The sequence below is a fragment of the Aedes aegypti genome, chromosome 3, assembly GCF_002204515.2.
Source record: "Aedes aegypti strain LVP_AGWG chromosome 3, AaegL5.0 Primary Assembly, whole genome shotgun sequence".
Taxonomy (NCBI): domain Eukaryota; kingdom Metazoa; phylum Arthropoda; class Insecta; order Diptera; family Culicidae; genus Aedes; species Aedes aegypti.
In genome coordinates this window covers 313,603,728-313,630,287 of record NC_035109.1, presented here as the reverse complement: position 1 = coordinate 313,630,287, position 26,560 = coordinate 313,603,728, and the positions used below count along the sequence as shown (strand labels likewise).

General features: G+C 36.6%; 1 protein-coding gene and 1 long non-coding RNA gene across 2 annotated transcripts in view; both read left to right on the top strand.

Moving 5' to 3' along the window:
• The window catches only part of LOC5573352 (ankyrin repeat domain-containing protein 13D), a 43,693-nt gene extending 41,511 nt beyond the window's left edge, over positions 1-2,182 (top strand). The window contains exon 5 of the mRNA XM_021848648.1: positions 1,240-2,182. Coding sequence (XP_021704340.1) covers positions 1,240-1,528 — 289 coding nt within the window. The 3' untranslated portion in view covers positions 1,529-2,182. The remainder of the gene's footprint in view (positions 1-1,239) is intronic.
• A 6,063-nt stretch (positions 2,183-8,245) lies between these two features.
• LOC5574630 lies at positions 8,246-9,625 on the top strand. The gene is made up of 2 exons (XR_002502060.1): positions 8,246-8,468; positions 8,534-9,625. It is a non-coding gene; the product is annotated as an uncharacterized LOC5574630 (long non-coding RNA).
• The last annotated feature ends 16,935 nt before the right edge of the window (positions 9,626-26,560 follow it).

The window sequence follows — 26,560 nt, the reverse complement described above, 5'->3', positions numbered from 1 at the left end:
CGATTCTGAAAGAATCCCCTTTAGGAGTCGATTCTGAAATAATCCCCCTAAGGGGACGATTTAGAAAGAATCCCCCTCAAAGGACGATTCTGAAAGAATCCCCCTCAAAGGACGATTCTGAAAGAATCTCCCTCAGGGGAAAATTTAGAAAGAAATACCTCTCAGAGGACAATTCAGAAAGAATCCCCCTCAGGGTAACGATTCTTTAAGAATTCTCTCCTTGGGAGACAATTTTGCAAGAATCCCCCTCGGGAGACCATTCAGAAAGAATCCTCCTCATGAGACGACTCTGAAAGAATCCTCCTCAGGAGACGACTGAGAGAATACCCCTCAGGGGACGATTCTGAAAAAATCCCCCTAAAAGGACGATTCTGAAAGAATCCTCCTCAGGAGACGACTCTGAAAGAATCCCCCTCAGGGGACGATTCTGAAAGAATCCCCCTCGGGGGACGATCCTGAAAAAATCCCCCTCGGGGGACGATTCTGAAAGAATTCCCCTCGGGGGACGATTCTGAAAGAATCCCCCTCGGGGGATGATTCAGAAAGAATCCCCCTCGGGGGAAGATTCTGAAAGAATCCCCCTTCGGGGGGCGATTCTGAAAGAATCTTCCTCGGGGAACGTTTCTGGAAGAATCCCCTTCGGGGGATGATTTTGAAAGAATCCCCTAAAATGTATAATTTTGCAAGAATCCCTCTCGGGAGCGATTCTGCATGTATCCTCCTAAGGGACAATCCCCCTCAGGGCACAATTCTGCAAGATTCTTCCTACTTGAGTAAGAATCACTCTCAAAAGGAAATTTTGCCAAAATCACCTTCGAGGAACAGTTCTACTCGAATTTCCCTCAGTTACTTTTTTGCAAGAATCCCCGTACAAAGGCAGTTCTAACAATTCTAAAGGAACGCGAACGCAATTCTGCGAGAGTCCCTCAGTGGCATACCCTCGAGCATCTCTCTAAACTTAAAGCAAATTTTGCATTAAGCACTTAAAGCAAATTTTGCTATTTTTTAGTGAAATAAATTTGTAGCAAGAATCCTTCTCTGTATCTTATAGCTAGTAGCTACAATCGTTTCGCTTAACTAACAAAACCCACCATTCACGCTACCTCACAATAATCACACGCGCCATTTTGTACAAGGAAAAAGTACGCACTATATACACTATGGTTTCCATACAATCCACACCCACCATTCACTATCGCTAGAGAGAAACAAATCGCTTTTATGTGTTGTAATCCACAGAGCTTTGCAAGAATCACTGATCTCAGGGTTTCAAAGCGGTAGCGTAACGGCAGCGTCCCCAGAGGGAGGATCGACGACGACGGCGGCTGCCACGGGAACACAGGAACAACCGCACGCCACAAATGGCGCCGGCGCGGACGAACTCGACAGCATACCGGACTATCTGGATCCGAACCTGGAGCTGGCGATCAAACTAAGCCAGGAGGAGGAACGGCGCCGCGAGGAAGAACGCAAACGGGAAGAGGAAATGCTCGCCGAAGTGCTCCGGTTAAGTTTGGAGGACAAGTAGGGCTCCGTCCAAGGTGCGGTCCCCTTGCTTCTCGAGGGGACGGGTCATTGCTTCCTGTATAATAGAGTATTTTTTTCTTCTGTTGTACAATTTAAACTGATAATATGACTTTTTCCACATAACACGATTCCAAAATTAGATAAGGTAACAAAACGAAGTGAGTAGAGGTGCAACACTAGAAGCGCCTGCCACGAGTATGCGATATTCGTGTGTAGCGTACTAAGAAATCTAAAGAAAAAAGAACGAGTATCGTAATATTTATATTTATTATCACTAGCCATTTTTCTGTAATGTATACAATAGAGAAAAAATGAAGCAACTTTTTATAAACCCATGTATTGACTTAGTCACCATACGCTGAATCGATGCAAAATTTACGACTACTGATTACCGTATAATGCATATTATGTTACTAAAGACAAACTTCTTATATTTAGATTAACAATTTCCTTCAGTGCATACCATTAATTTTGTATTCGTCATTGCTTTGGTTCTATACACATTCGAAATACCTTACAAACTAAAAGAGTTTACTGTACACGCTGGAAGAGTGAGTTGCTTTTTTGCAAACCTATATATTTATTCGTTTATCTAATCTATTATTGAAATACGATAAATTTTAACGAAATATATATTATTTGTAATTCTATCGAAGACGTTTTCGGTTGTCAAATTCTATCAGTAGACCTTTTTGAAGAACTCTCCTATATGTCCGGACGGTGCCAAAACCATTGATATAGTGGTTAGGGTTGTCGCAAATTAATCGATTATTTCGATTAATCGATTAATCGACTCACTAATCGATTAATTTTCCATCGATAACTGGCTCACTTAATAATCGAGATAATCGATTAATTGACTTCGATTATTTGACTATTTTTCCAAAATAAAATGACCAATTAAAACTACTATGATGTTTTTCTGTAAAACACTGTGTTGTGTAAAGCTAAGTATGCTGTTTCACTCAAGAAAAGTAAAGAAGTTTCTTTACTGAATGGGTCAAGAAATTTCCTACAGAGAGAGTCCCATTTGAAATAATATTCTGCTAAAATATTCTGCTCAATTTCCTTTATTCACTTTTGGAAAGATTCCACATGATCTTCCTAAAGTATCTCTTGAGATTTTCCCACATTTTTAAACGAATGTTTACAATGAATTTATCAAAAAATCTATTTTTTTTTTTCTTTGTACATCGGGGTGATTTTTAAACATTGCACAGTGATCCAGGAATCAGTTTTACGCGGAAAGATGCATTTTGAGCTTTAGAATGAAACATTAGACAAAAACGGTCTTCTACAAAGTTGTTTGTGATAGTAAGGTCCTTTGTTTGGTGTTATTGAAAATTAGGATGGACCACATTTTCATAGAAATTGTGTAACTAACATTCTTATTTGTAGAAATTATATTATACATGCTTCAGCAAAGTTGTAGACCATTTAATTTCAAGCAACTTTGCCAAAAAAAGTATCTCTTAAATTGACCGATTTAGAGCTATTTTCCTACGGTGACATAGGGTGCTCCGAACAAAACTGGTTTTCTGGCTCTAGAGATTTCAATTCAAATTTCTCATCAAAGTAGTCTATGAAACACTTTTAGAGCTTAACAATATGCGTAATTTGGTGAGTGAAGAAACGTGCATTGGAGATAGTTCTTATATTTCCTTGCTTAAGAAAACTAACTTTGGAAAGCGATCATATCCATGCTGCAATAATCTTTCAGTGACCTCGGTGAGCGGCGCTACAATGCTTTTAAACGCTCTCAAAAATTAACTTTTGAACCTAATTTAATTTTCTTTTACACTCTAATGAAAAGGTATGAGACCCTAGAATAGAGTTCTGAGCAGTTTTTGTAAATTTGATCATTCTGTACACAAGGAAGTGGTATACACCTATGGTCAGAATTTCATAAGCGTGTATGGCTTACTTTTTTATTCTGATTCACAAGAGCATCATGTCATGGACGATTGATTTTGGTCATGTGATATCGGTTCTGGTAGATTTTGTGTGGACAATTCCTAAACATCATGTTGTAACATCATTCGTCAGTTCAAAATCTATGATTTTTATCTACACTCAGAAAGACGTCATACCATAAGCAAATATTAAATAGGTTATTTCTGAATTCTTAATTTTATGACAAAACACGAAGATAGAACGAAATTTATATTATTTTTATACAAAAGTAAAAAAAAAAACCTGCGATCAATAACTAGAATCATGGAATCGGTACAGATAGGGCTACAGAAATTGCTCCAGAAATATCGTATGAAAATTTCCAGAGTGATTCTCCCGTTAATTTTTTCAGGAACTCATAGATTAATAAGCTTGTACAGATTTTTTCAAATAATCCAAAAATTGCTCCAGGAATCACATTGCGAAGATTTTTCCAAAGAGATCTCTAGGAATATTTATAGCTGTGTAATCCATGTAGATGTCTCTAGGAATTCAACATGAAGCTTAAATATGAGATTCCTTCATTTTTTTCAGGAATTGCTTCAGAAATTCCTTTATGGATTCCTTCCCAAATTATTTCGTGATTCGTCAAAGGATTCTTGGAATTTATTCAGGAAGTTGGTAGAGATTGGTTCGAAATTCATTTCAAGACTTCTTCAGGCATTATTTTCAAGGCTATTCCTCCAGGCATTTAAAAAAATAAATAAAAAAAACTGTCAAAATAATCTCTAGCGTTTCCCAGAAACATTCCAAAATATTCCTTTATCACTTCCATCTAGGATTCCTATGCAAAACACTACAAGAAAACCCTCATGAGACCGTACACAACGTCCTCTATGTGCACCTGCAGTATTTGCCCTAAGAATCCTTACAGAAAATGATCCAAGAATTTCACCAGGAGTCGTCCACAGATTCCTCCTCATTTTTTTAGGAATTGTTCAAGGGATTCCCCCAAAAATTCCTATTAGGATTCCAGCAAGAATTCCTTCAGAAATTCCTCCAGACGTTACTAAGAGATTTCTTCAGCGATTTCAACCAGGGCATTTAATAAAAACTTTTCCTCGGATTTCTTGGAGAAATTCTTGGAGTACTTCCTGAAAGAATTCCAGGAAACAATCTGGAGAAAATTTTTGAAGAAAACCCTGGAGAAATAACTGGAGAAATTCCGAAAGAAAAAAAATTGTCAATTCCAGGAGGAGTTTTCAGATGTATCGTAATTGATGAGTTTTTACATGCATTCTTCAAAGAATTTCAGGAATAATACTTGTTGTTTTTACTAAAGAAACCCTGGAAGGAATTTCAGGATGAATTTGTTGAGAAATTAACGGTAGACTTCATGGAAATCTTGTACGAACAAATAAGGGATTACCGGGTACCTCCTTTCGTTTGACCTCATTTAATCTGAACACATTTTAATCTGTAGGGGAACTGTGGGGGTAAAATGAACAGGTTTGTGTTTTACGGCAATTATGCTACAAAACTATGCAAAACATTGCACCATCAATAATCCTCAGACTAACGAACTATTTCGACAACTCTAGCGCGATCTTGAACTATCAAAAGCTGAAAAAGTAAACAAAAACAAAGTACGCCTCTCCGTTTTCTCATATGATGTAAATTTTCACTCCTAGAATTTAAGGTTTTTATGACTAAAATCATCAAAAATCTATTCAACTACGCATCACATCATATCTTTAAATTATTTATGATAAGAAGACGGAAATTGAAAGTATTTTTATTCTTCTAAATTCTTTTAATTCTAAATTCTAACAAATGATTTGAACATGTTGATTCTTTGGGGATAAAATGAACCACTCGAGATGGGGGTAATATGACCACCATCGCAGGGTGAATACTACCGGATTTTATTTCAGATGCCGAGAGTTTTCTGGAGAAAATACAAAGACATACATGGACAGCCATCCAAATGGACGCGGCTAAACGTTCCATCGATTCCAGATTGTCCGTGAGATATGCATTGAACATGTACCAGATGCCGAGCATCATACCCGTTAAATTTGAATGGTGTTCATTTCACCCCCACTACATGTTCATTTTACCCCCAGCATGTGTTCATAATACCCCCATTGTATGTTAATTTTACCCCCAAGTATATGTTCATATTACCCCCGTTACATGTTCATTTTACCCACATGTTTGGAACATTGACCTTGTGGAAAGAAATTTTCAAAATTATAATAATGTTCATAAAATTCTATTTCTATCACAATATTTCAACTTGTTACATTGCATAAACATCCTTCTTCAATTCTGAGCAATTGAAAAAGGATCTGACAGCTTCATAAGCAAGAAAACATGAAAATTGCTTAGGGTGTTCATTTTACCCCCAGTTCCCCTACCCCGCTAATTTGCACATCGTTCAGATTAAAAATGGTTCAAACGTCATTTAGCTCATGGAACGGAGTAAAGTGAGATGGAACACTGTGGAACGGAACGCAGAATCAAAACAAAACAGTAAAAGAGGTAACCAGAAACACGTTTCTAGGGTGACTAGATGTTCAAATTAAAAATGAACCCCGATGGTTTGCATGAGGTACCGTTCAAATTAACGGGGGTGCACGGTACTGAAATACAAAACATGAGGAAATTCTGGCCGAATGACAGGTAGAATCCCTTGAAAAAAATCTGGAACAATTCCTAGAATAAGTCGTAGAGGAATCACTGGATAAATTTATAAAGGAAAATCCTACACTGACACAAATCTCCATATTGTCGTTATTTGTGTCACACATAGATATTTGCAATTTGTATCGGTACATGGTAAATATGTGTGAGATACATAACCACGGTTCATTTCATAATATATTTGAATTATGTGTCCATACACATGTTATGATTAAACATTGGTTATGGTTAATCATAATACATATGGTTATGATTTATCATAACCATGTGTATCACATAACGCATCACTATGTGTGAAACCATATAGATTTTTGCTATGTGGGTTCACACATATTTTTGATTCACAATAACAAAGTTCATTCGGTCTCATTTAAATAAATTCAATGTGTGCGACCGATCCGAATATTAATGTGTCGATACACATACAGAAAATTATTACATTTTTTGCAGTGTAGGATTTTTTGGAGGAATTCTTCAAGAACCTCAATGAGATTTTTTTTGAAACTCTGAAGAAATTCCTGAAGGAACTCTTGATAGAACCACAGGAAAATGTTTTGGAGGAGCCAAGTGATGTTTTTGAAGCAATGGTTGGAGAAATCCCTAAACAAATTTCTAAAAAAATTCTTGAAGGAATCCCTAGAGGAATTTTAAACAAAATACTTGCAGCCATCTCTTAAGAAATTTCAGAAGGAGACCCATAAGCAATCCCTAAAAGTTGTACTAGAGCCATTTATAAAGGAATCCTTGGATGAATTATCTAAATACTTGCAGGAATTTTTAGAGGAACCCCAAATGAAATGCATAGTAAAATCCGAAAAAGAAAAACTGTAGCAGAGAAACAGAAACGACTCGAATAATTCCAAGTATGATTTCTAATTTCTCTACCGGCAGCTTCATCTTATCACCAAAAAACAATATTCAAAATGCGATAACTTTTTTGGTTCTCGATATTTTTGCACCTTTTTTCACATATTCTCAACATTTTTTTCTATTTTTGGATTTTGTCTCGGTATTGGTCATCTAGTTTAGAATATAATCCGTTATTCCTTGGGGGACCGACACTTCTCATATAAAATTTCTTAGGCCGCTATTTTGTTTTTAGTCAATTTATAAAAAAAAAAAAATGCGGGCTATACAGTGTCAGGTAACAAAGAGCTTCACTGAAAAAATCAATCAAATCAGTTGAGTTCCCTTCGAGAAGTCCAAAACTACAATATGATGTTTTTTTTTTTAAGTTTTCAAGATCTTGTTACGGCCGCAGTTGTACCAAAAGCATTAAAGCTTATTACTCAAAAACGGTTGCACCATTTTGTTTCATTTTTTCACAACAGACTCTCGTCAATGTATAGTTTTGAAAAGCCAATAATAGAACATGAAGAAAATCTGTAACTTGAGATATTAACGTGGGTCATTGGCTACACGTCGGTCCCCCAAAGAATTTTGGAATATCTCCTGATCCAGATGACCAATGATCAAAACAAATACAGATTATTAAAATAGAAGAGATTTTGAGAACTTGTGGTGGTGCAAATATATTAAGGAACAAAAAAGTTATAGCGATTTCAATTTTTCTTCATGGCAAAATATTGAAGCTGCTCGTATAGGGATTAAAAAACCTCTAACACAAAATGCCTAGGGGAATCTTTGGCAGACTTTTTGAAATAAAAAATCGCGAAGGAAAAAACTGAAAAAAACTACTGAGAATTTCTGAAGCAAAATTTCTTGAAGTATTCATGAAGGTATCTCTGGAGGAGTTTCATGTGGACTCCTTGGTAGTTTTGCTGGAGGAATCTCATGAAATTTTCTAGAGAACTCCCTGAAAGAATCCTTGTGAGATTTTTTTCAAGGGTATTCCGTGAGGAATCTTGAGAAAAATTCTGGGAGAAATAACCGTAAAAAATCCTGGAGGAGCCTGAGGGAAATATCTGGGACAAATGCATGGAGCAATCTTTGGAAGCATGAATAATGGTGAAATTACGGGAGAAATACCTAAAAAAATCCTGTCGGTAGCATCCCTGGTGGAATTCCTAAAAGAGTCTCTGATAGAATTCCTGCTGCAATTGTTTCAAAGCCAATGGCCATTTTCGGATGCCTATTTTTACGCCGCAGCGGTATGTGCCGCACTTATCGTTTATCAGTCATTATATTAGTGTTAGTGATATCGATTATACTGTCAGTTTCAGATTCGACAGGCGTCGCGATTCCAAAACAAAAAACAATTTTCTCGTTCAGAAGTCCCACAGAAATTTCAGTCAAAAGAGCAGACGACGCTAATTCAGAAAGATAAGCAAACGCGCGGGGCCTTTTGCGAATGATTCCTACAGTGATGATTTCCTTGAGCTGTAAGTATTTCACGAAAATATTATCTAAAATTTAACATGATCCTCCACTGTTTAACTGTCGGCAGGCCTCACAAAAATTTCGCCGCATACTGCCGGTTGTGCTTTTTCATCTCCCAGCTGGAACATTCGGCGCAAGAGGAACGAAATGGACGCGACGAAGGAAAGTGCGGGATGTGTGGATTATCTTCAAAGTGTGACGATTATTGCAACAGAACCGCAGGAACTTGCCATGGAAGTAGCGGTTCCGGAATAACTGGTAGAGACGGAAGTGGCGGAAGATCCGACTCCAATGGAGATAACGGACGAATGTGTACAACGACCGTGGGTCCATAACCATCCGCCCTGGAAGCTTCTGTAGTAGCCGACGAGGACGACGACAATGTTTGGATTACGTCCGTGGAAACGATTCCGATTGCGTTCGATCTGAGCGAAGATAACAACGATCCGTTCATCAAGATGACCAACGATTGGTACTGTTGTAAGGTGTGTTCCCGCCTCTACCAGGCGTTTCCCCAACTGGTGAGAACCTTCGCGATGTAAACCCGGACAAGGCGGAGATATTGCGCCAACGATCGAAAGAGTCCTACTTCCGGGCCAAGGAAAGTGACTTGTAATTGGTGCTGTACGCAATTTTAAAATAACAAATCTAATTAAGGTACCGTGGGGCAAGTGGGTAATGGATTTCGCATAGTTGGGATTCTTCAAATTCTAGAGACTTTCAATTAAAACAAATGAGGTCGTGCATATATTTCAGCTTGACTCCCTCCCATTAGTATGCTGAAATGGATTTCTATGTAAAATTGAAGAAATAGGTACAGAAAGTTTTTGAAAAACGTCACCTTACTTTTCACTTGCCCCATTACCTTTAACCTTTGTTAAGGCGTCCCAGTAAACAATAAGTAACATGTAAACAAAGAACATTTCATTCTTGTTACTATAATTTTCTTCTGTTCAGTTATGTTTATTGAAACAATTCGACAACATTATAACTGCACTGCAACATTTCCAAAGTTAGTTCTTACAGCGTGGGATAGCAATTGCATTTGTGCTCTGTAGAATTTCCACCGCTCGTTATTTGTTTTTAAGAATATCGGATATGACGTTAGTTCAATAAAGTATTTAGAAACTTGTTTATATAAATAGACCTTTACCCTATTTTTAATGTTTTGAACTAGCTTTACATAGACTCCACGAGATTAACTGAGAGCTTTATTTGCCGATTGACCATTTTTGCATGTGTATATCGTGTGGCAGGTACGAAGATACTCTATGCCCTGGGAATCGAGAAAATTTCCTTTACGAAAAGATCCTCGACCAGCGGGATTCGAACCCACGACCCTCAGCATGGTCAAGCTGAATAGCTGCGCGTTTACCGATACGGCTATCTGGGCCCCTACTTGATAATATAAAGCTCAAGCATAACTCAGATGATTTTGGAAGATTTAGAAAATTTTGTTTAAGCGGTGCATAACGGCCATTCGTAAGAAATGTGATAATAAATCGATAAGCATTGGTCAAGATTTTTAGTAATTTTTCTAGTGATTTCTTCTTGAATGCTTTTATAAACTTCTTAAGAGACGCTACCAGTGATTTGGATGCTTAATTTCTTTAAGCAGAATTTGGTCCAAAAATCCTAGAGTACTACAACGCTTCCACAAAAGTTTATTCCAGAGTTTTTGGGATTTTCCACAAAAGTCTACAATAATTCCTAAGCCGATTTTCTTATTTATTCCAGACATTTTCATAAGGATTTCTTCAAATATTATTATTGTGTGGGCTTCGTAGCCGTGCGGTTAGTGTCACCAGGCATTTAGCCGCATCGTGCTAATGTGAGGAATGTTCTCCGACTGTACCACTGGGCGTTGCATGCTAGTCCGTTGTCTAGTGTGGTGTTTCCTTCAAAGGGCAAAATGCCCACTGGAAGCATTAACGTGTAGGTGTCTTTAAAAAAAAAATATTCATCCACTATCACTCTCAGGAATTGCTCCAAAAATCCTCCAGGCATTATTCAATGATATCCATTACATATAAAGTTTTCCAAGAATTCCTCTATAAATTTTATATATGATTCCTCATTAAGCTCCTCCAGCAATTTCATCAAAATATTGTTGCTGCGGTTAAAACATTTCTCTAATAATTTTTCAAATAACATTACTCAATCTCCATGGATTCTTAAAAACTTTATTCAAAGTTCAGGGAATTTCTTCAAGTAATTTATTCAAAACGTCTTGTAGGACATTATTTGGAGATTCTATTTTTTATTAATATTTTAGGAAGACTTTCATCGGCCCTGTCCTTTGGTTCAGAAAGGGGTACGGGCGCGTTCTGCCAACTCGGTCGAGGCAGATTTATTGTGTGAACAAGTTACAACATGGACGTTCTAAAGTGCCAGAATAAAGTGTTGTGCTTGTGGGGAGCACTTGAAGATGGGATGGAAGGTCATTACTTCGCGTTCGTGCTATACTTCTGCTTATCTATAAAGTTATATGCAATAACCAACCCTTAGCTTAACTATTTAAATTAAAAGTTGCAAATACAATAATCGTTTTGAGCTTACTAACATGTCGTCGCGTTAATTTAATCATAATAATCTTTTATCTACATCCGTCGAACCATTCTGAATGGCCGTTGTGAGAATATCACTAAAAACTTCTCACATGCAATAAAGCTGGATTGTCCTACATTGAAACATTAAGGTTTTTGCTCTTTTGGATTCATTTTTTGTTGTTCGTCATCAGTAGTGTTGAGATGTCCTGAATGCCGCACATGGCGTACAGTGATCATTGCCATGGAGTTTCTCGGAAGATTTGGGGATTGTTATCATGGGAATCCAAAGAGCGAATTTTGTATGATTTCATTGTAGGTCCATACAGCAATAAAGCATGTAACAATCATTAACATTTCTTTTCTCTTTATCCTTTTTTTCATATCTAACCCGCCATTACAACGAGGAAAAAATCATCCGAGAGGAAAGACATGGCTGCGTATTGACCGAGAAAAGATAAGTATTATGTTTCTGTAAATATTCTTATTACTGATTGCAAATAAGATCAACTAAATTTTTAACTAATAACAAACTTGTTCCACAGAGCTATTTACAAAAAACCACATAAAATCCCTCCTTTTCCATATCCTTAGGAAAAACACTTCACTACCGCTATATGTATGACTGATTCATGTTCTTTTGGCCTTGCATCATTCATACGTGTATTGGAAGTCAAGAGTAGAAGCAAAACTTAAAGAACCTTCTGGTCAAAGATGTTGCGTTGCCTACTTCCCAAACTCCAAAACCCCCTCGGTGTATTATGGACGGTGTGAGTTTTCAAACTTATGCTGGAGACTTGGCCCCTGACCCCCTTGTACATCAATAAAATAAAATAAAATAAAATAAAATAAAATAAAAAAATATTTTAGGAAGACTTTCATCAAAATCCAAGGGGAAGGTCACTCTACGCACTTCATTCGGCACAGTTGTGCCTTCAAAGAACCTCTGTAGGGGAACGTGGAGCAAGATGAGCACCCGGGGCAAGATGAGCACTCCTTGTTTGTGTCGTTCTTATCGACGTTTATCAAAAAATATTTGGGGTCCTGATGAATATCATTAAAATGATTTGACGACCATAAATTTCAACAAAAAATTCAACAACACAACGTAAATATTGTCAAAAATACATAGTAGTCCATAAATTTATCCATTTCATATAAGATTTGGTCATTTAAAAGTGACATTTTTGTTGCGTAAACAAATTCATTCATATGTTTTTGGCCGTAAAGTTATAAAACAATCTTCTGTAGATAATCTGGAGCAAAAGTTTTATCAAATTACAAAAATGTTTCAATTGTTTTGTTGCACCATGCTCAAAATTAAGTAAAAGTGTGAATTTATAGAACCACATTTAGCTGTGGCCTTGACTTACGGTATCCGCTTTTCAGAAATTAAAGATAATATCTTCGGATATTACAAGCACAGACAAACACTTATAAAATAATAGCTTTCTTTAGTAAATTTTATCTTTTTATGGGGGTGCCCATCTTGCCCCGGAGTATTTTTGACGGATGATAAAAAAGCTATTTTTCAACGTGTTATTTGAAAAACTATTTATAACTTTTTGAAACTTGTAATGGTTGGAGGTCAAAGTAATAATGTAAAGGATAAGGATGGTTACCAATTTTACCAAAATAAGAACGTTTAAGTAGGATAAATCGCGATTATCCTTATGGTGCTCATCTTGCCCCGCCTGACCCCACGTGCCATAAATTATTTTGTTCTTTTGACTTTTACTGTGCGCCGTGTGTTGATGCTGTCTCGCTTTCTCTCACGGGTAACTTGAAAACAGGGCACACAGTAAAAGTCAAACGTTTTATAGGCTCATTATAGGCTGCACTAGAAATTCTTTATAAGGATATATAAAGGATATAAAGGATATAAAGGATCACTAGGCTGCACCAACGATTTTCAACCGACTACATTAAGGAGTGTATCGAAAAGTAGTCGCAAACATTCAAAACGGTATATCTCAGAGCATAGTTCATCTTTTCAAAAGCTTTTTTCACGCAAATCTTTATCATCTTTATCATTCAAATATTGAAGCAGCTAAAAAAAATATTGAATAATATGTAGTTTTAGTATGAATACAACAAGGTTTATAAAGCATGGAAAATAAAATCTTGCACAAAATTACATTTTTGAAGTGTCTTCTGAAGATTCGATGATTTGTATTGAACAAAATGTATATCAAACAAAATAGGATGAAAAGTTTATTCCACAGACAAACAGACGTCACACTCTCACCGATGTCCATCGACCACCTTTTTAACGGCCGATTCAAATATATGGCCATATATAATATATGGTGGTAGCCAATCCACCACCCGCTGCACTCGCATCGTTTTTGTTCGCGTTTGACGTTTACACACTACCGCCATCTGTTGGTCCATCGGCCAAACACACCGATTTTAGCATTGGGCGTACATGTCATCGTGACTATGATTTTGATCGAGATTTGATCTAAGTGTTACGTCTGTTTGTCTGTGCTTATTCTACCGGAAAATATGTTTACTTCACACAGCACGTAAAAAGAAATTCAAAAAAATAAATTATTGCTCTAAAAAAGCTTAATTATTGGAACAAGGTCGGTTTTAGAAAGTCACTTTTGTTTAATCAACTTTTGAAGCTTTGTCATATAGGTACAGCGGTAATTATATAGAGTAACATTTTTTTGCTTACGTTACTTCATAAATATGCATAGGAACTTTTCCAATCAAAAAACATTTTTTTATTCATTACAATCGTTCGATATTACCACAGACAAACAGACGTAACACTTAGAACAAATCCTGATCAAAATCATAGTCACGATGACATGTACGCCCAATGCTAAAATCGGTGTGTTTGGCCGATGGACCAACAGATGGCGGTAGTGTGTAAACGTCAAACGCGAACAAAAACGATGCGAGCGCTGCGGGTGGTGGATTGGCCACCTACCATATATTTGAATCGGCCGTTAAAAAGGTGGTCGATGGACATCGGTGAGAGTGTGACGTCTGTTTGTCTGTGTAGTAAACTTAATAGATTTTTGTAGTCGGTTGAAAATCGTTGGTTCTACCATGGAGTCGGTACATTATACAACAAAATTTGTTTGCGTGTACAATTTTAGGACTACACAGCAAAAAATAATGTAATTTGCATCGATGTAATTCATGTCGATGTATAAAATACCCGATGTAACTGCTCATTTCATATGCAAAATAGCGTCTTTTTGATGTTATATCACATCGCCTTAAAATTACACCTGAACAACGTTATCATTTTCCATCACATTGAAATTGTGTAATATTCAAATCTAAACAAATCAAATATTACACAGAAACAGCTGAAACCAAGTCATTCCCATTTTCTTCGTAATATTACACAAATCCGATGTCATTCTGCATTCAAAACTTCAAAACCAACGCGATAATAAATCGCGCAACACTGCTCGTGTTTTGCTTCAGTTAATGGCGGACGGGTAAAACAAAATTTGTTCTCCCGATAGCTCGCATCTTTTTTTTATGTTTCCGACGCGAAAAGTTCAAGAACTGTTCCGAAAATGTGTGTTTTAGGTCATTCGCGAGTGCATTATGTCTGCTTGGAAGCGGTCGGGAGGAAATAACCCGCGATTCAACCAAAATTTGAAGCAGTTGATGCACTCCGGTGCAATCCATCTAGTGGCCCATCCAAAACCTGCGCTTCATCCCGATTTCGTCGGATCTTTCCATAAGGACACATTTGCCCTGAATTGCACGGGGCTTTGTACCGGTTGACGAAGAGACAATTTGTTCCCGAAGTGTCCAGCTATACAGTGGGATTCCGTTTTTGGCATGCTCCGTTTTTGGCATGCTCCATTTTTGGCACCCCCCGATTTTGGCAACAAAATGGATCCGTTTTTGGCAACATATTTTAATAACATTGAAATTTGTAAATTTTTGTAAATATTATTGTTTCTTTAGGTTCAGTCATCTAAAAAACAAATCAACTGAACGTTTACCGCATTCCAGAGCTCAATTTTTATCGATATTCCCCCAAATCGCACCAACTGATAGAGGTCTCGTATGCGCCTATTTATTGCAAGATGGTCATGTGTTCGCAATGTTTCACGAAGTCATCAATATCTATGATTATCTCAACTAGAGCTCCAACCTCTCAGGCATTCACGTTACTTGACCAGCCCACTTGGGTATGCCGATATGTAATAACATTTTTTTTTAAATTTGTATCAATTCGTTTGAACAAAGCACAAGCATTTGCACAAAAGCAATAAAAGATCTATGACTCACTCAGAGTTTCTGTCATAAATTTCATCTCGCCAAGTTAAATGTCTTCACTTCATAGTACGCCTATGGAACATACAAAATCATTAGATTTTTCCAGAGAAATAAACATTTGAAAACTGTTGTCCGAATGCTTATAATAGGAATGTTTTCAAATTTTGACGTTTCCTATTATGAACCCTCCATTTAAATCCGGCTCGCTGCCGACATGTCTATTATGGACACACCTGGAAATGCGTATTATGGACCCTCTTAAATGGTTTAATTTACTAAACTGTTCAAATATCTGTATTTATGCGCCTCAAACCAAATATTTTGTCTGAAACTGCTGACTAACAATGCAATCGAGGTTCCTCCGGTGGATTTTCATATTTTGTGTTTTTCTGTAAGGGGTCCATAATACGCAAAGGTTCTGCAACTGGCATCGACTCCCTATACCATTGGTGCTCAGACTGTAGTGTACTGGTTGTCATACGAATCTCGATATGATCAAGGATGCGGATCGCAAAAAATGATCAAAATGTTCTTAACGATACCCTGGTGATCCCAAGCTGGGTCAAGACATTTTCTTATTGGATTCTGGAGATTCTCTACAAGATCCTATAGTATGTAAGCTTCTGAAAATTTTCAGCGGATTCTTAAGGATACTGAGCGAAATCTGACTGTTCCTATCGGACATTAGGTATTGCTTCTGAGAATGTATAATTAGTTATTGGGCGTTTCCTTGCAAACTCCTAAGATTTCAAAAGCGTCCTGTGAATTTCTAGTAAAATAATGTGAATGTTTAGTTTTATTTCAAAAATTTCTGAGCATTCTGAAAAGGTTTCTGAATTTGGAGATTGCTAGGGGTGATCTGCAAGAACCATTGAATTTCTGAAACTTGAGAATTCTAAGCGATATCCTCAGAATTCCTGGCAATTTCTTGGCTAGATGTCAAATCCTATCTGAATCCTACATAAGATCCTGTGGATTCCTACCGAGCTTCTTCAGGGTTCTAGTGGGTTGCTCTGGACTCTTCGCGGACATCTGAAGATTCTTATCTCTTACTTCATTGCGGGATTCTGTAAATTTCTGTTGAATTCATATGGGTGGTTAACATATAAGCTCAACTTCTAAAACACAAATAAAAATAATTTCAAATTGAAGTGATATGAAGTTATTTGTGTGTAAATTGTGTATTTTTTTGTGCGAATATGGAAAATTTGATTGAATATCAATTATTATATTTTTTGTGTACAGCAATTGATTTCAACTGTTTCTGTATGCAGTTTTGACTGTATTCAATAATATGATATAAGATGCCTTATATGTATGTGAAAACCATTTTCAATAACCGAATATTGCCTTTGTTCAATAAATTTGAAAAACAAAAATTATTTAGTTTTGTTACACGTAGAACTACTTTCGTAAACACGTTTCTAATGAAATGTGTTGAATATCTGTATCCTTACTCTATTTTAAGGTATGGACCAGTTATTGAATAAAGGTCACTTATGCGATTATTGCTTTTGCTTGGCATATGTGTAACAATGATATACATTTTAGAGGCTTAATGTAACACATTGAAGATATTTCAGCAGTGAAAAGTGTGTGGAATGTTCATAACAAATAATTTGACGGGTCCATAATTTCATAGTATAGCCATATCCTAAGGAAATCTGCTTTGAAGTGGACCGTTAGGAAGTCTGACCATCATTTGTTTCCATAATAATGATGTTACTACGTTCAAATGATTTTCTTGAAATTGAAAGAATGGGTTCCGATTTTGGCACGGTTCCGTTTTTGGCAACTGAAAATTTCGACTTTGTTGCCAAAAACGGAACCCCACTGTATATGGATGGGAAACGCCAAGAGCACCATATCTGCACTGGAACCGCTGGTCGTATCGCCGCCAACCATTATCGGTTTCCATATCTTCATATTCCATATGAAGTATCCATATCGGACGATGGAGGAAATGACGAGGATTACCATCAAGAGGATCAACTCGAAGAGCTGGAGGATTCGATCAGCAGCCATTGGTTCATGACGTACTTTCATCAGTTTCATCCAGAATGTAGAGATCGAACTGTTTGACTAACAAAGTAAAGCTCCGCATTTAGGAGTAGAAGCAACCGACTTTGATGTGATAGAACTTCGGAACAGTCTTAAACCTTTGGCAGGTAACTATTTATATGAACTTCTCTTACTTTTCCCTAATGGCGCGGAGCCGGAGGGTATGCGTACCACAAGTACTGTGTGTATCGGAAGGAATCAAATAGACCCTACAGTGTGGTTCTTAGCCTACTTCCCGATTACTCCTATACCTACCTTAACCGACGATTCTTCTACCTGAGGTGCGACACTATCTCTATTCCAACACTCACGGTACTGGCCGAGGTAAGAGCAACCTTAGGGAAGATCGGATAATCAGCCCCGGTTGGAACTTTAGTCGTATGCTAACAGGAAAGGGAAAGTCTCACAGACTGTGTCTGCACTCTTCAGATTTTGTGATATTTACCTAGTCGCATTCGGAGTGAAGTGCGCTAAATGAAAATGTTCTTAAAATAACTAAAGTTTGAAAACAATCCTATTTACCCATGCTTCAGTAGATATCGTATTAATTATAATTGGCACCAAGTGAACAAAAACGGCACGATATCTTCTAGAGAAACTTAATAGTAGATAAACAGTGGATGATACGAGTTACTGACACTGAAGAAGACTGCAAGTGGTAGTCGAAGATAAGCATTTAGGGCGGAATTAAAAGGTACAAGGTACTCCAATCTACTATTAAGTTTCTCTATTGAGATTCTGCTCAGAGGATTCGAATACATTAAAAAAGGCGATATTTTCTCTTTTTTAAAGAATTTTTCAAGAAAGTTCTAAGCCCTTTTGGAATTTATCCAGCAACTTTTCTATCAATTCTCTAAAAGAATCTTTGGGTTGTTAAAGAAGTCTGGGAAAATTCGATAGAATAATTACTAAAATAATTATCGAAAAAAAAAAACATATTTTATCGAAATCTGTGGATAATATCCTGTTGAGTATTTTGTTGAATAATCGACCAAAAATTCCTGCATAGATTTCTGAAGTCATTTTGTCCGGATTTTTCTCGTAGTCCTGTCAAAAATTCTTCAAATTATTGTTTATAATTTTAAAACTTCAATAGAAATAATGTTGTTAGAATGTTTGCAAGAGCTATTACACTATTTATACATTGATATTTTTCGGAGATTTTGCTATTGTTTCATGTAATTCAACAAGGACTTATTCAGACATTTCTACTGGATTTCCTCTATGAATTGCTTGATTGCTTCCAAAGCTATTAAATGAGAGCTTTCTTTGCCAAAGTTGCCATTTTCGCATTCGTATATCGTATGGCTGGTACAATGATTCTCTATGCCCAGGGAAGTCAAGGTAATGTCCATTACAAAAAGATCCTGGACCGACCGGGAATCGAACCAGACACCTTCACTTTGCTTTGTAGCCGCGGACTCTAACCACTCGGCTAAGGAAGGCCCCTTGTTATTTCCATAGAGATTCCTATTAAAATTCATTTAAATTTTCTTTGATGAAAGGCATTAAAATTCCTCCAAGGATTATTCTTTGAAATCTACTACGTACCTTAAAAGATTCCTTCTTCTTTCTAGAAATTTCTAGATTCTCCATCATTTCGTGCGGAAATTATTAGGGGTGATCGGGGCAATATGGGCCGCCTAAGGAAAACGTCATGGAATGCATATTGCAATTTTAGAGATAACTTTCCGTTCTACGGTTGAACAGAAAGCTACCGCAGCTACCACATTACTGATTTTCACAAAGCATCATCGACCGGCAGCGATGATACCTTAGAAACCACGCAAATTACTGTTGTTTTCTGTTGTTTATACAAGCTTTGGACTCTACTAGCATACTTTGATTAGATGGTTTCGTTCAATGATTCAATGAATTTAAAGCCTGCGGTAGAACTTTGACAGCTGCGGTAGAACTTGGCGGCTACCGCAGAACGAAAAATTTTCAAAAGAACCGTAATATAAAAGAGCAAAAATTATGGTTTAAATGCAAGTGACTTGTACTATAAAATGTTATATTCCATGTTAAGTCAATAATTATTGTTAACATTAACTTGCAAATTATTTCAGGAACTTTTTGGAAAACCATGTTTTTCTATGTGGTCACCAATATGGGGTATTATGAGCCACTCTACGGGGCAGTATGAGCCTCCTCATTCAATCGAATGATTTTTATTTAAAACAGTATAGAGAAGAGTTAGTGGTGAAGAGTACATTATTGGAATTGATTCTAGCGGTTTATTTTTTAAAGATACATAATACATAGTAAACAGATCATGTTATGCTAGTACTGAATTGCGATACCTGGTTCAACGTATTTTCTAGCAAAGTGTTCCATTTGTATTGATGCATAGAGATGACTATGCAGTAAAACTAATAATCTGGTATATTTAGGCAATGCATTTTTATGTTCAAAACATCGTTTGTTTTGCTTAAATCTAGGTGGCTCAATTTGCCCCGTCCCTTCATCTTGAAAATAATATATTGTTTTTCAATAATTTTGTTTACGAACAAATCTAATTCCACTCACGAACTGTTCATTATGATCAGAAGTTTCAATGGATTGGTAAAATTTACCAGAATTATAAATATAATTGTCTTATAGGCTTAATTAAAAACTGCCAAAATTATAAGCTTTTCATGACGAAGGACAAATTTGTACATTGTTGTAAATATCTTGAGTGTTCAAACGAATATTCTTACGGTTTTTATTGTGGTGGCTATTTGATGCATCCTTAAGCAGATCATAATGACACTAGACATTGAAACACTGTTTTTTAGGTCAAAACCGGGGTGGCTCATATTGCCCCGTATGTCCATATTGCCCCCATTGCCCCTACTGACGTTCTTCCAAACATTTCTCGTTCAATCTGTCTAGTAAAGCCTCGATGGATTCTTACTGCAATTATCAATTACCGAACATTCTTCAGAAATTCAATTCGATGTTTTTCAAAAAGTTCACTCGAAATTTCCAGCAGTATGTGGAGGTGATGTTTTCTTGCAAAACGAAAAACCATCTCCTCCAACTTAGTGGTGTTCATTTACAGTTTTAAAATTCCTTGATATTTCCAGGTTTTGAAACATAATTCCAGATTCAAGAATTTCAAAATACATAAATGATTGACGAATAGTTAATTTTAGATGACTAACGTATAAATACAAAAATATAACAATAAATAACAAGTCATTTTTCACTTCAATACAAAAAAATATGTTTTATATATATTAAGAGCGAACAGATAAAACATATTTTGTATGAACAACATATAAAAAAATTAAAGTTGTGATTTTATTTAATTCCCACGAAAACCAAGCATGTTTATAAAATATGAGCATGTTTATATGATATGAAAAAATAGAAGGAAAAAATAGCCTTTCTCTTAAAGTGGGATTCAGATTTATAGACATCAGCAACGTACCCAGAATATTTCTTTAGAGGAAGTTTTATATTTTTTCCTAGAAAATAACTTGAGGAAATCAAGGCTAGTAGCGGCTTATCGTCTTGAAAACATGAACCAAAACCATGAATATGAGTACAAAAATTAACCAAATAGAAACCACGACATGAGAGTTCGATTCTTCGTTTATCATTTCTCTAAGAATGTTTCTGACTTTTGTGGAATTCTTTGTGACATTACGACAAGTATTACAGCTCGTTTTACTGTAGATTTCTTTCACATATTGTTCCAAAGATCTCCAAAGAACAAACTCTTAATTGTTTTGTGACTTTTTGTAAACTTTCTAAGTAATTTTTCTTGAAATTTCGTTTTAGATACCTTCAAGAATTCAATTTGGAATTTTTTAAGGATAGTCACAAAAATTACTTCAAAGAGCAGTTCCTGAAGAATTAAAAATCTTTCAGGAATTCCACCAAATTTTCACAAGGAAGTCATCAAAGAAGACAAATAATTAATCCATGGAAATGCCAAAGAAATAATCCAGAGTTTTTTTTGTGAAAATTTATGAATATCTAATGAAAATCCTAGAATAACCTTCGATAGAACTTGTGTGAGTACCTTGATAAACTCCTACGAGGATTTCTGAAAAAACAATGGCCGAACGGAAAAATGTGGCGCTCAATTATTCCGCAAGTAAAAGTGACATTTCGCTCAAACTGAATCAGCTGTCAAAATTACTTTGGTAAAAAGGAGAAATTTTACTTGAGTGATTTACGTTTCAGGTCCGTACTTGGCTTTAATGAGTAAAGGCCCTTTACTCTTTTTATGAGTTAAACTAGTTTCTTACGAATAGGGTACTTTTTTACCCTTTAAAGGGTACTTTGATCTTACAGTGTTGTTTGATAGTCGACAAACGACGACGCCATTAAAATTCGTTTTTCGAAGTTGTTCGCGTTTGAATGTTTATTTGAGTGGTTTTATCACGAAAATATGGACACAAAATTTTAAAACTAATGCCTCAGTATCGGTTTCGGTGAAAAAAAAAACAACACGACGGGATCAGAATTTCGATCCGGTGGGTAAAATTAAATATCCAAACGGTCGTTGGAACGAAATCCGCTGACTTGTATTTATATGATTTTTTCTTCCATTTAACAGGACCAGGAGGAAGCTTCATATATCCGGTGCTTGGCCAACCATCATCGTTAGCATCAGCGGCAACAACTCGATTGAATGGGGGCCGTGCTAGCAATCCGGATAGGTTAACCATCAATGTGTCCCCGAAGGACGTAGTCTTTTCAATGTCTTCGCTATAACAGCCAATTCCGGATCTTCCGCCAGATCAATAAGCCTAGGCAGGGAATTAAAGCAACTATAAGCAGGTGATATGATGACCTACGAATTGATTGCGGATTGTGTCGGAGAATCGGATCGACAAGATTAGCACCGTCGGTGTGGGTATTGATTCCAATCCGCACAAGAGGGCTTTCTGGAGAAGCTGACCTTGCAGTCGACGCATTTTTTTTCTGGCGAGAAGCAAAACGATGTCGCAATTTCAAGGAGCTGGAAAACCACAGTCCGGAACGGATGATTCTGCCTGGGGTAGGCGATTTAGTGTGTTGCCTATGTGCAGAATTTTCGACCACCAACGGAGTTGAACTACAAGGATATTTCCATTATATGACTTTGAAGAATCTTCGTCAGATTGCTTGGATCGTACGGACCTAAAAGGGTAATTATTCCTATGAATCTCTCCCTTAGCTTAAGGCTGGTTTGCTACTGACAAGAAAAGGAATCGCCTATCTCGATGCGTGGAAAATTTCTTCCCATAAATGGTTCAGAAAATCACATTTTTCTGATCGCAGTACGCTGTTGAAAAGAAATGTCACTTCAAAGGGGACAAAATTAGGGTAGGAAATTTCTTGACCCATTCAGTCAAGGAATTTCTTTACTTTTCTTGAGCGAAACAGCATAATTAGCTTTAAGGTGAAGATGAATCGAAGCCAAACCTCAAATTTTCAAAAGCACAAATATGGATAACCAAACATTCGTTTAAGGCTGGTTTGCTACTGACAAGAAAAGGAATCGCCTATCTCAATGCGTGGAAAATTTCTTCCCAGAAATGGAGCAGAAAATCAAATCTTTCTGATCGCAGTACGCAGTTGAGAAGAAATGACATTTCAAATGCGGCTCTCTGTAGGAAATTTCTTGACCCATTCAGTCAAGGAATTTCTTTACTTTTCTTGTGCGAAACAGCATACTTAGCTTTAAGCTAAGTATGCTGTTTCGCTCAAGAAAAGTAAAGAAATTACTTGACTGAAAGGGTCAAGAAATTTCCTACAGAGAGCCCCCTTTGAAGTGACATTTCTTCTCAACTGCGTACTGCGATTAGAAAAAAGTGATTTTCTTGACCATTTCTTGGGAGAAATTTTCCACGCATCGAGATAGGCGATTCCTTTTCTTGTCAGTAGCAAACCGGCCTTTAAGATGAAAACTTTTTTTTATTTTAATTGTTTTATGGCTTTAGCGGTCATGCGACTCAAAGCTAAAGGGAGTCAATAGAAGCAAATAATAAAAATGAATAGGTCGATAGGCGTCGCAAGGGAGCGACAAGATTGAAATTTAATTAGGTGGTGAAAGTTGAACAAGCCATTTTAAAGTCAGTAAGCATCGAAGCGTCCTGTATTTTGCCTAGCTTCTCTACTGGAAAAGGGTTGGCTCAAAGCTTTGAGCTTTGCTACCAACACAGGCAAAATACAGGAGGCTTCAATGTGTTCTTATACTGACGGCAATCAACCGAACGGTGCTTCTATTGACTCCCTTTAGCTTTGAGTCGCATGACCGCTAAAGCCATAAAACAATTAAAATAAAAAAACAATCACGGTCGATACCTTCTCCTATGTATAAGATGAAAACTTAATCGATTTGTCACTAGCTGGTGGTGACCAATCGATTAAATTTTCAACTCAAACGGATATTTGGTTCTCCAGATTCGTGCTCTTGAAAATTTGAGGTTTGGCTTCGATTCTTCTTCACCTTAAACTTCTGCTACTATCTAGCGTTACTATCTATTTGGGTCTTACCCTACTTAGTGGACTGGGCTCTACTTTTCTTGCTAATAATATGTTGATAATAAATCTTCGAGCTGTTTAGTGGAATACCTATAAGTAGATGAAAAAACCGAATTTAGTACTTTACCATTTAATTCCACTAGAGTTTGTATCCTTTGACAGATACGCGTATTTCGACCTCAACTGTAAGGCCGTCTTCAGTGTCGTGTACTAGACTCGACTTAGTACACGACACTGAAGACGGCCTTACAGTTGAGGTCGAAATACGCGTATCTGTCAAAGGATACAAACTCTAGTGGAATTAAATGGTAAAGTACTAAATTCGGTTTTTTCATCTACTAATAATATGTTTTTTTTGCATTCTTTTATCGTGTAACGTAATCAGCACGAAAATACCATCAATTTTATTTAAAAACTGTCGTTTTGAAAGTGATTTTTTACAAAAGCTGGGTGTTCTCTAATATTTTGAATAATTCTTGTATTTAATTATAGATAGGCATTGCCATTAGTGGGGCCAGATAGCCGTAGCGGTAAACGCGCAGCTATATAGCATGACCATGCTGAGGGTCGTGGGTTCCAATCCCGCTGGTCGAGGATCTTTTCGTAAAGCAAATTTTCTCGATTCCCAGGGCATAGGGTATCTTCGTACCTGCCACACGATATACACATGCAGAAATGGTCAATCGGCAAAGAAAGCTCTCAGTTAATAACTGTGGAAGTGCTCATAAGAACACAAATCTGAGAAGCAGGCTATGTCCCAGTTGGGACGTAACGCCAGAAAGAAGAAGAAGAAGAAGAAGGCATTAATCCTTGCTTTACTATCAGTTGTCTCAGATTCCAAATACATTGATACAACTACAAATTCTGTTAACAGCATTAAGGTGAAGATGGGAGCGGGCCATTTGGCATAAAGCCATTTGGCATAAGGTCATTTGGCATAACGCCATTTGGCATAAAGGACATTTGGCATAACGGTCATTTGGCATAACGGACATTTGGCATAATTTTAACTAAGTGAAAGATGAGGGTCATTTGGCATAACGGACATTTGGCATAATTTCAATACATTTTCTGTACATACTTAAATTTAAGATTTTAGCATTTTATTACTGTTTCATTTTAGTAACAGCTGAATCTGTTCTATAATAATTTATTTATTCTCTTCTCTGGCAAGTCGCCGAAGAAGCACAACAAGTGCGGTATGAATGCATCAGAAGATTCCGGTTAAATCATACCACCGAATTCAATCGGATTGTAACTTTGTAGATGTATTTTATACGACTTTACGTTGACTTCCAATGATCTCGCTTACTAATAGACGAAATACCGATAAAGGAAAAATGGTGAATTTCTTTCAAATTGTATATGCTCAGGTGACTTTTGTGAATTGAGCATGTGTGAATATTCAATAAATATGGATTTATCTCATATCGTCTATTAGTAAAATCGATTTTGAACGAGATAGAAAATATTGCTGTGTGCGTTTGAAATGCAAATATCAAATGCGGGAACACCAAACGCGGTAAGATTTTTAATAAGGAAAGCGAAGTCAAAGAGTGATTTTCTTTGCTATGTTGGCGGTGACATGGATCATTGTTGCTAAGTATCCTTTGGCTACTTTGTGTTACCGCAGCTCAGTAATACTGGATTTGCACGTCAAATGCAAACACAATGTCATCTTCTCTTAATTTTGCTCATAGATACTCGAAAGACTGCAAAATCATTAGGTGGGAAGAATCATTTTCTTCAGGTGCTCATAGTTGAGATACAAGGCACACAAAATACAGGTCGGACTTGATTATCCGGAGTATAGATTTTTTTCACTCCGGATAATCGAATCACTAAGAAAAAATTGTTATCTTTGATAAAAGAACTTAAATATTATCTTTTTTCGTTATTTTATTTATATGATGCGGTTTAGTAGCTAGAAGTTTTTTCTAGGAACAGTAGGGGTCATTACAAGAAAAAAAATTGTTTGACCAGCGTACACAAAAAAACACCTTTTCAAACCCTCCTTTTCTTAAATACGTTCTAAACTGCAAAACAGTTCATATTGTATATTGCAATACCAAATAATCCCAGATTTATGCATAAAAACTGAAGAACAAGAACATCAAAAAATAAATTCCGGATAATTGAGAACTTAGTAGGCCAATAAATCGAAAAAATAAAACACTTGAGAGCGACGATTTTTTTATTAAAAATACTCAATTATCGCGGCTCTTAAGCTAATCGTTTGCAGAGTTGCTCACTGTCACTATCCACGCCTAAAACTTGCTGATTTGTACAGGCAGACTGCGATACAATACGGATCATTCTATATCACATCAACATCATGCTGTCTACTCCATCACCAATGCATTGATGATTGATAGCGATAGACTATGTATATCAATGATGGGTTAAGTTCAATTTTAAATTAACGATCAAAGCTCCTTCATCGTAATCATTGTCATCATCGAAACTTCAAAAGCAGTTTTTCTTTTTAGAACTAAAAATTATTCGATAAAAAGGTGTTCATTGTGTTTCGGTTGGAGAATAGAATACATTGAACGCAATTTCCTGTAAATTTTCTTGATTTTGAACGAGAAAACTGCTTTTGAAAATTCCGAAATCAATGACGGTCCTGCCCCTTTAAGCAAATAAAATGGCATCTTATCAATACGATATTTTTGATAAAGCTGCAGATGAATTGAAACTATGTCTTGGTCAAGAAGAACAATAATAGCTTGGAGAATTGTCACTTTTTCTTCTTGGCA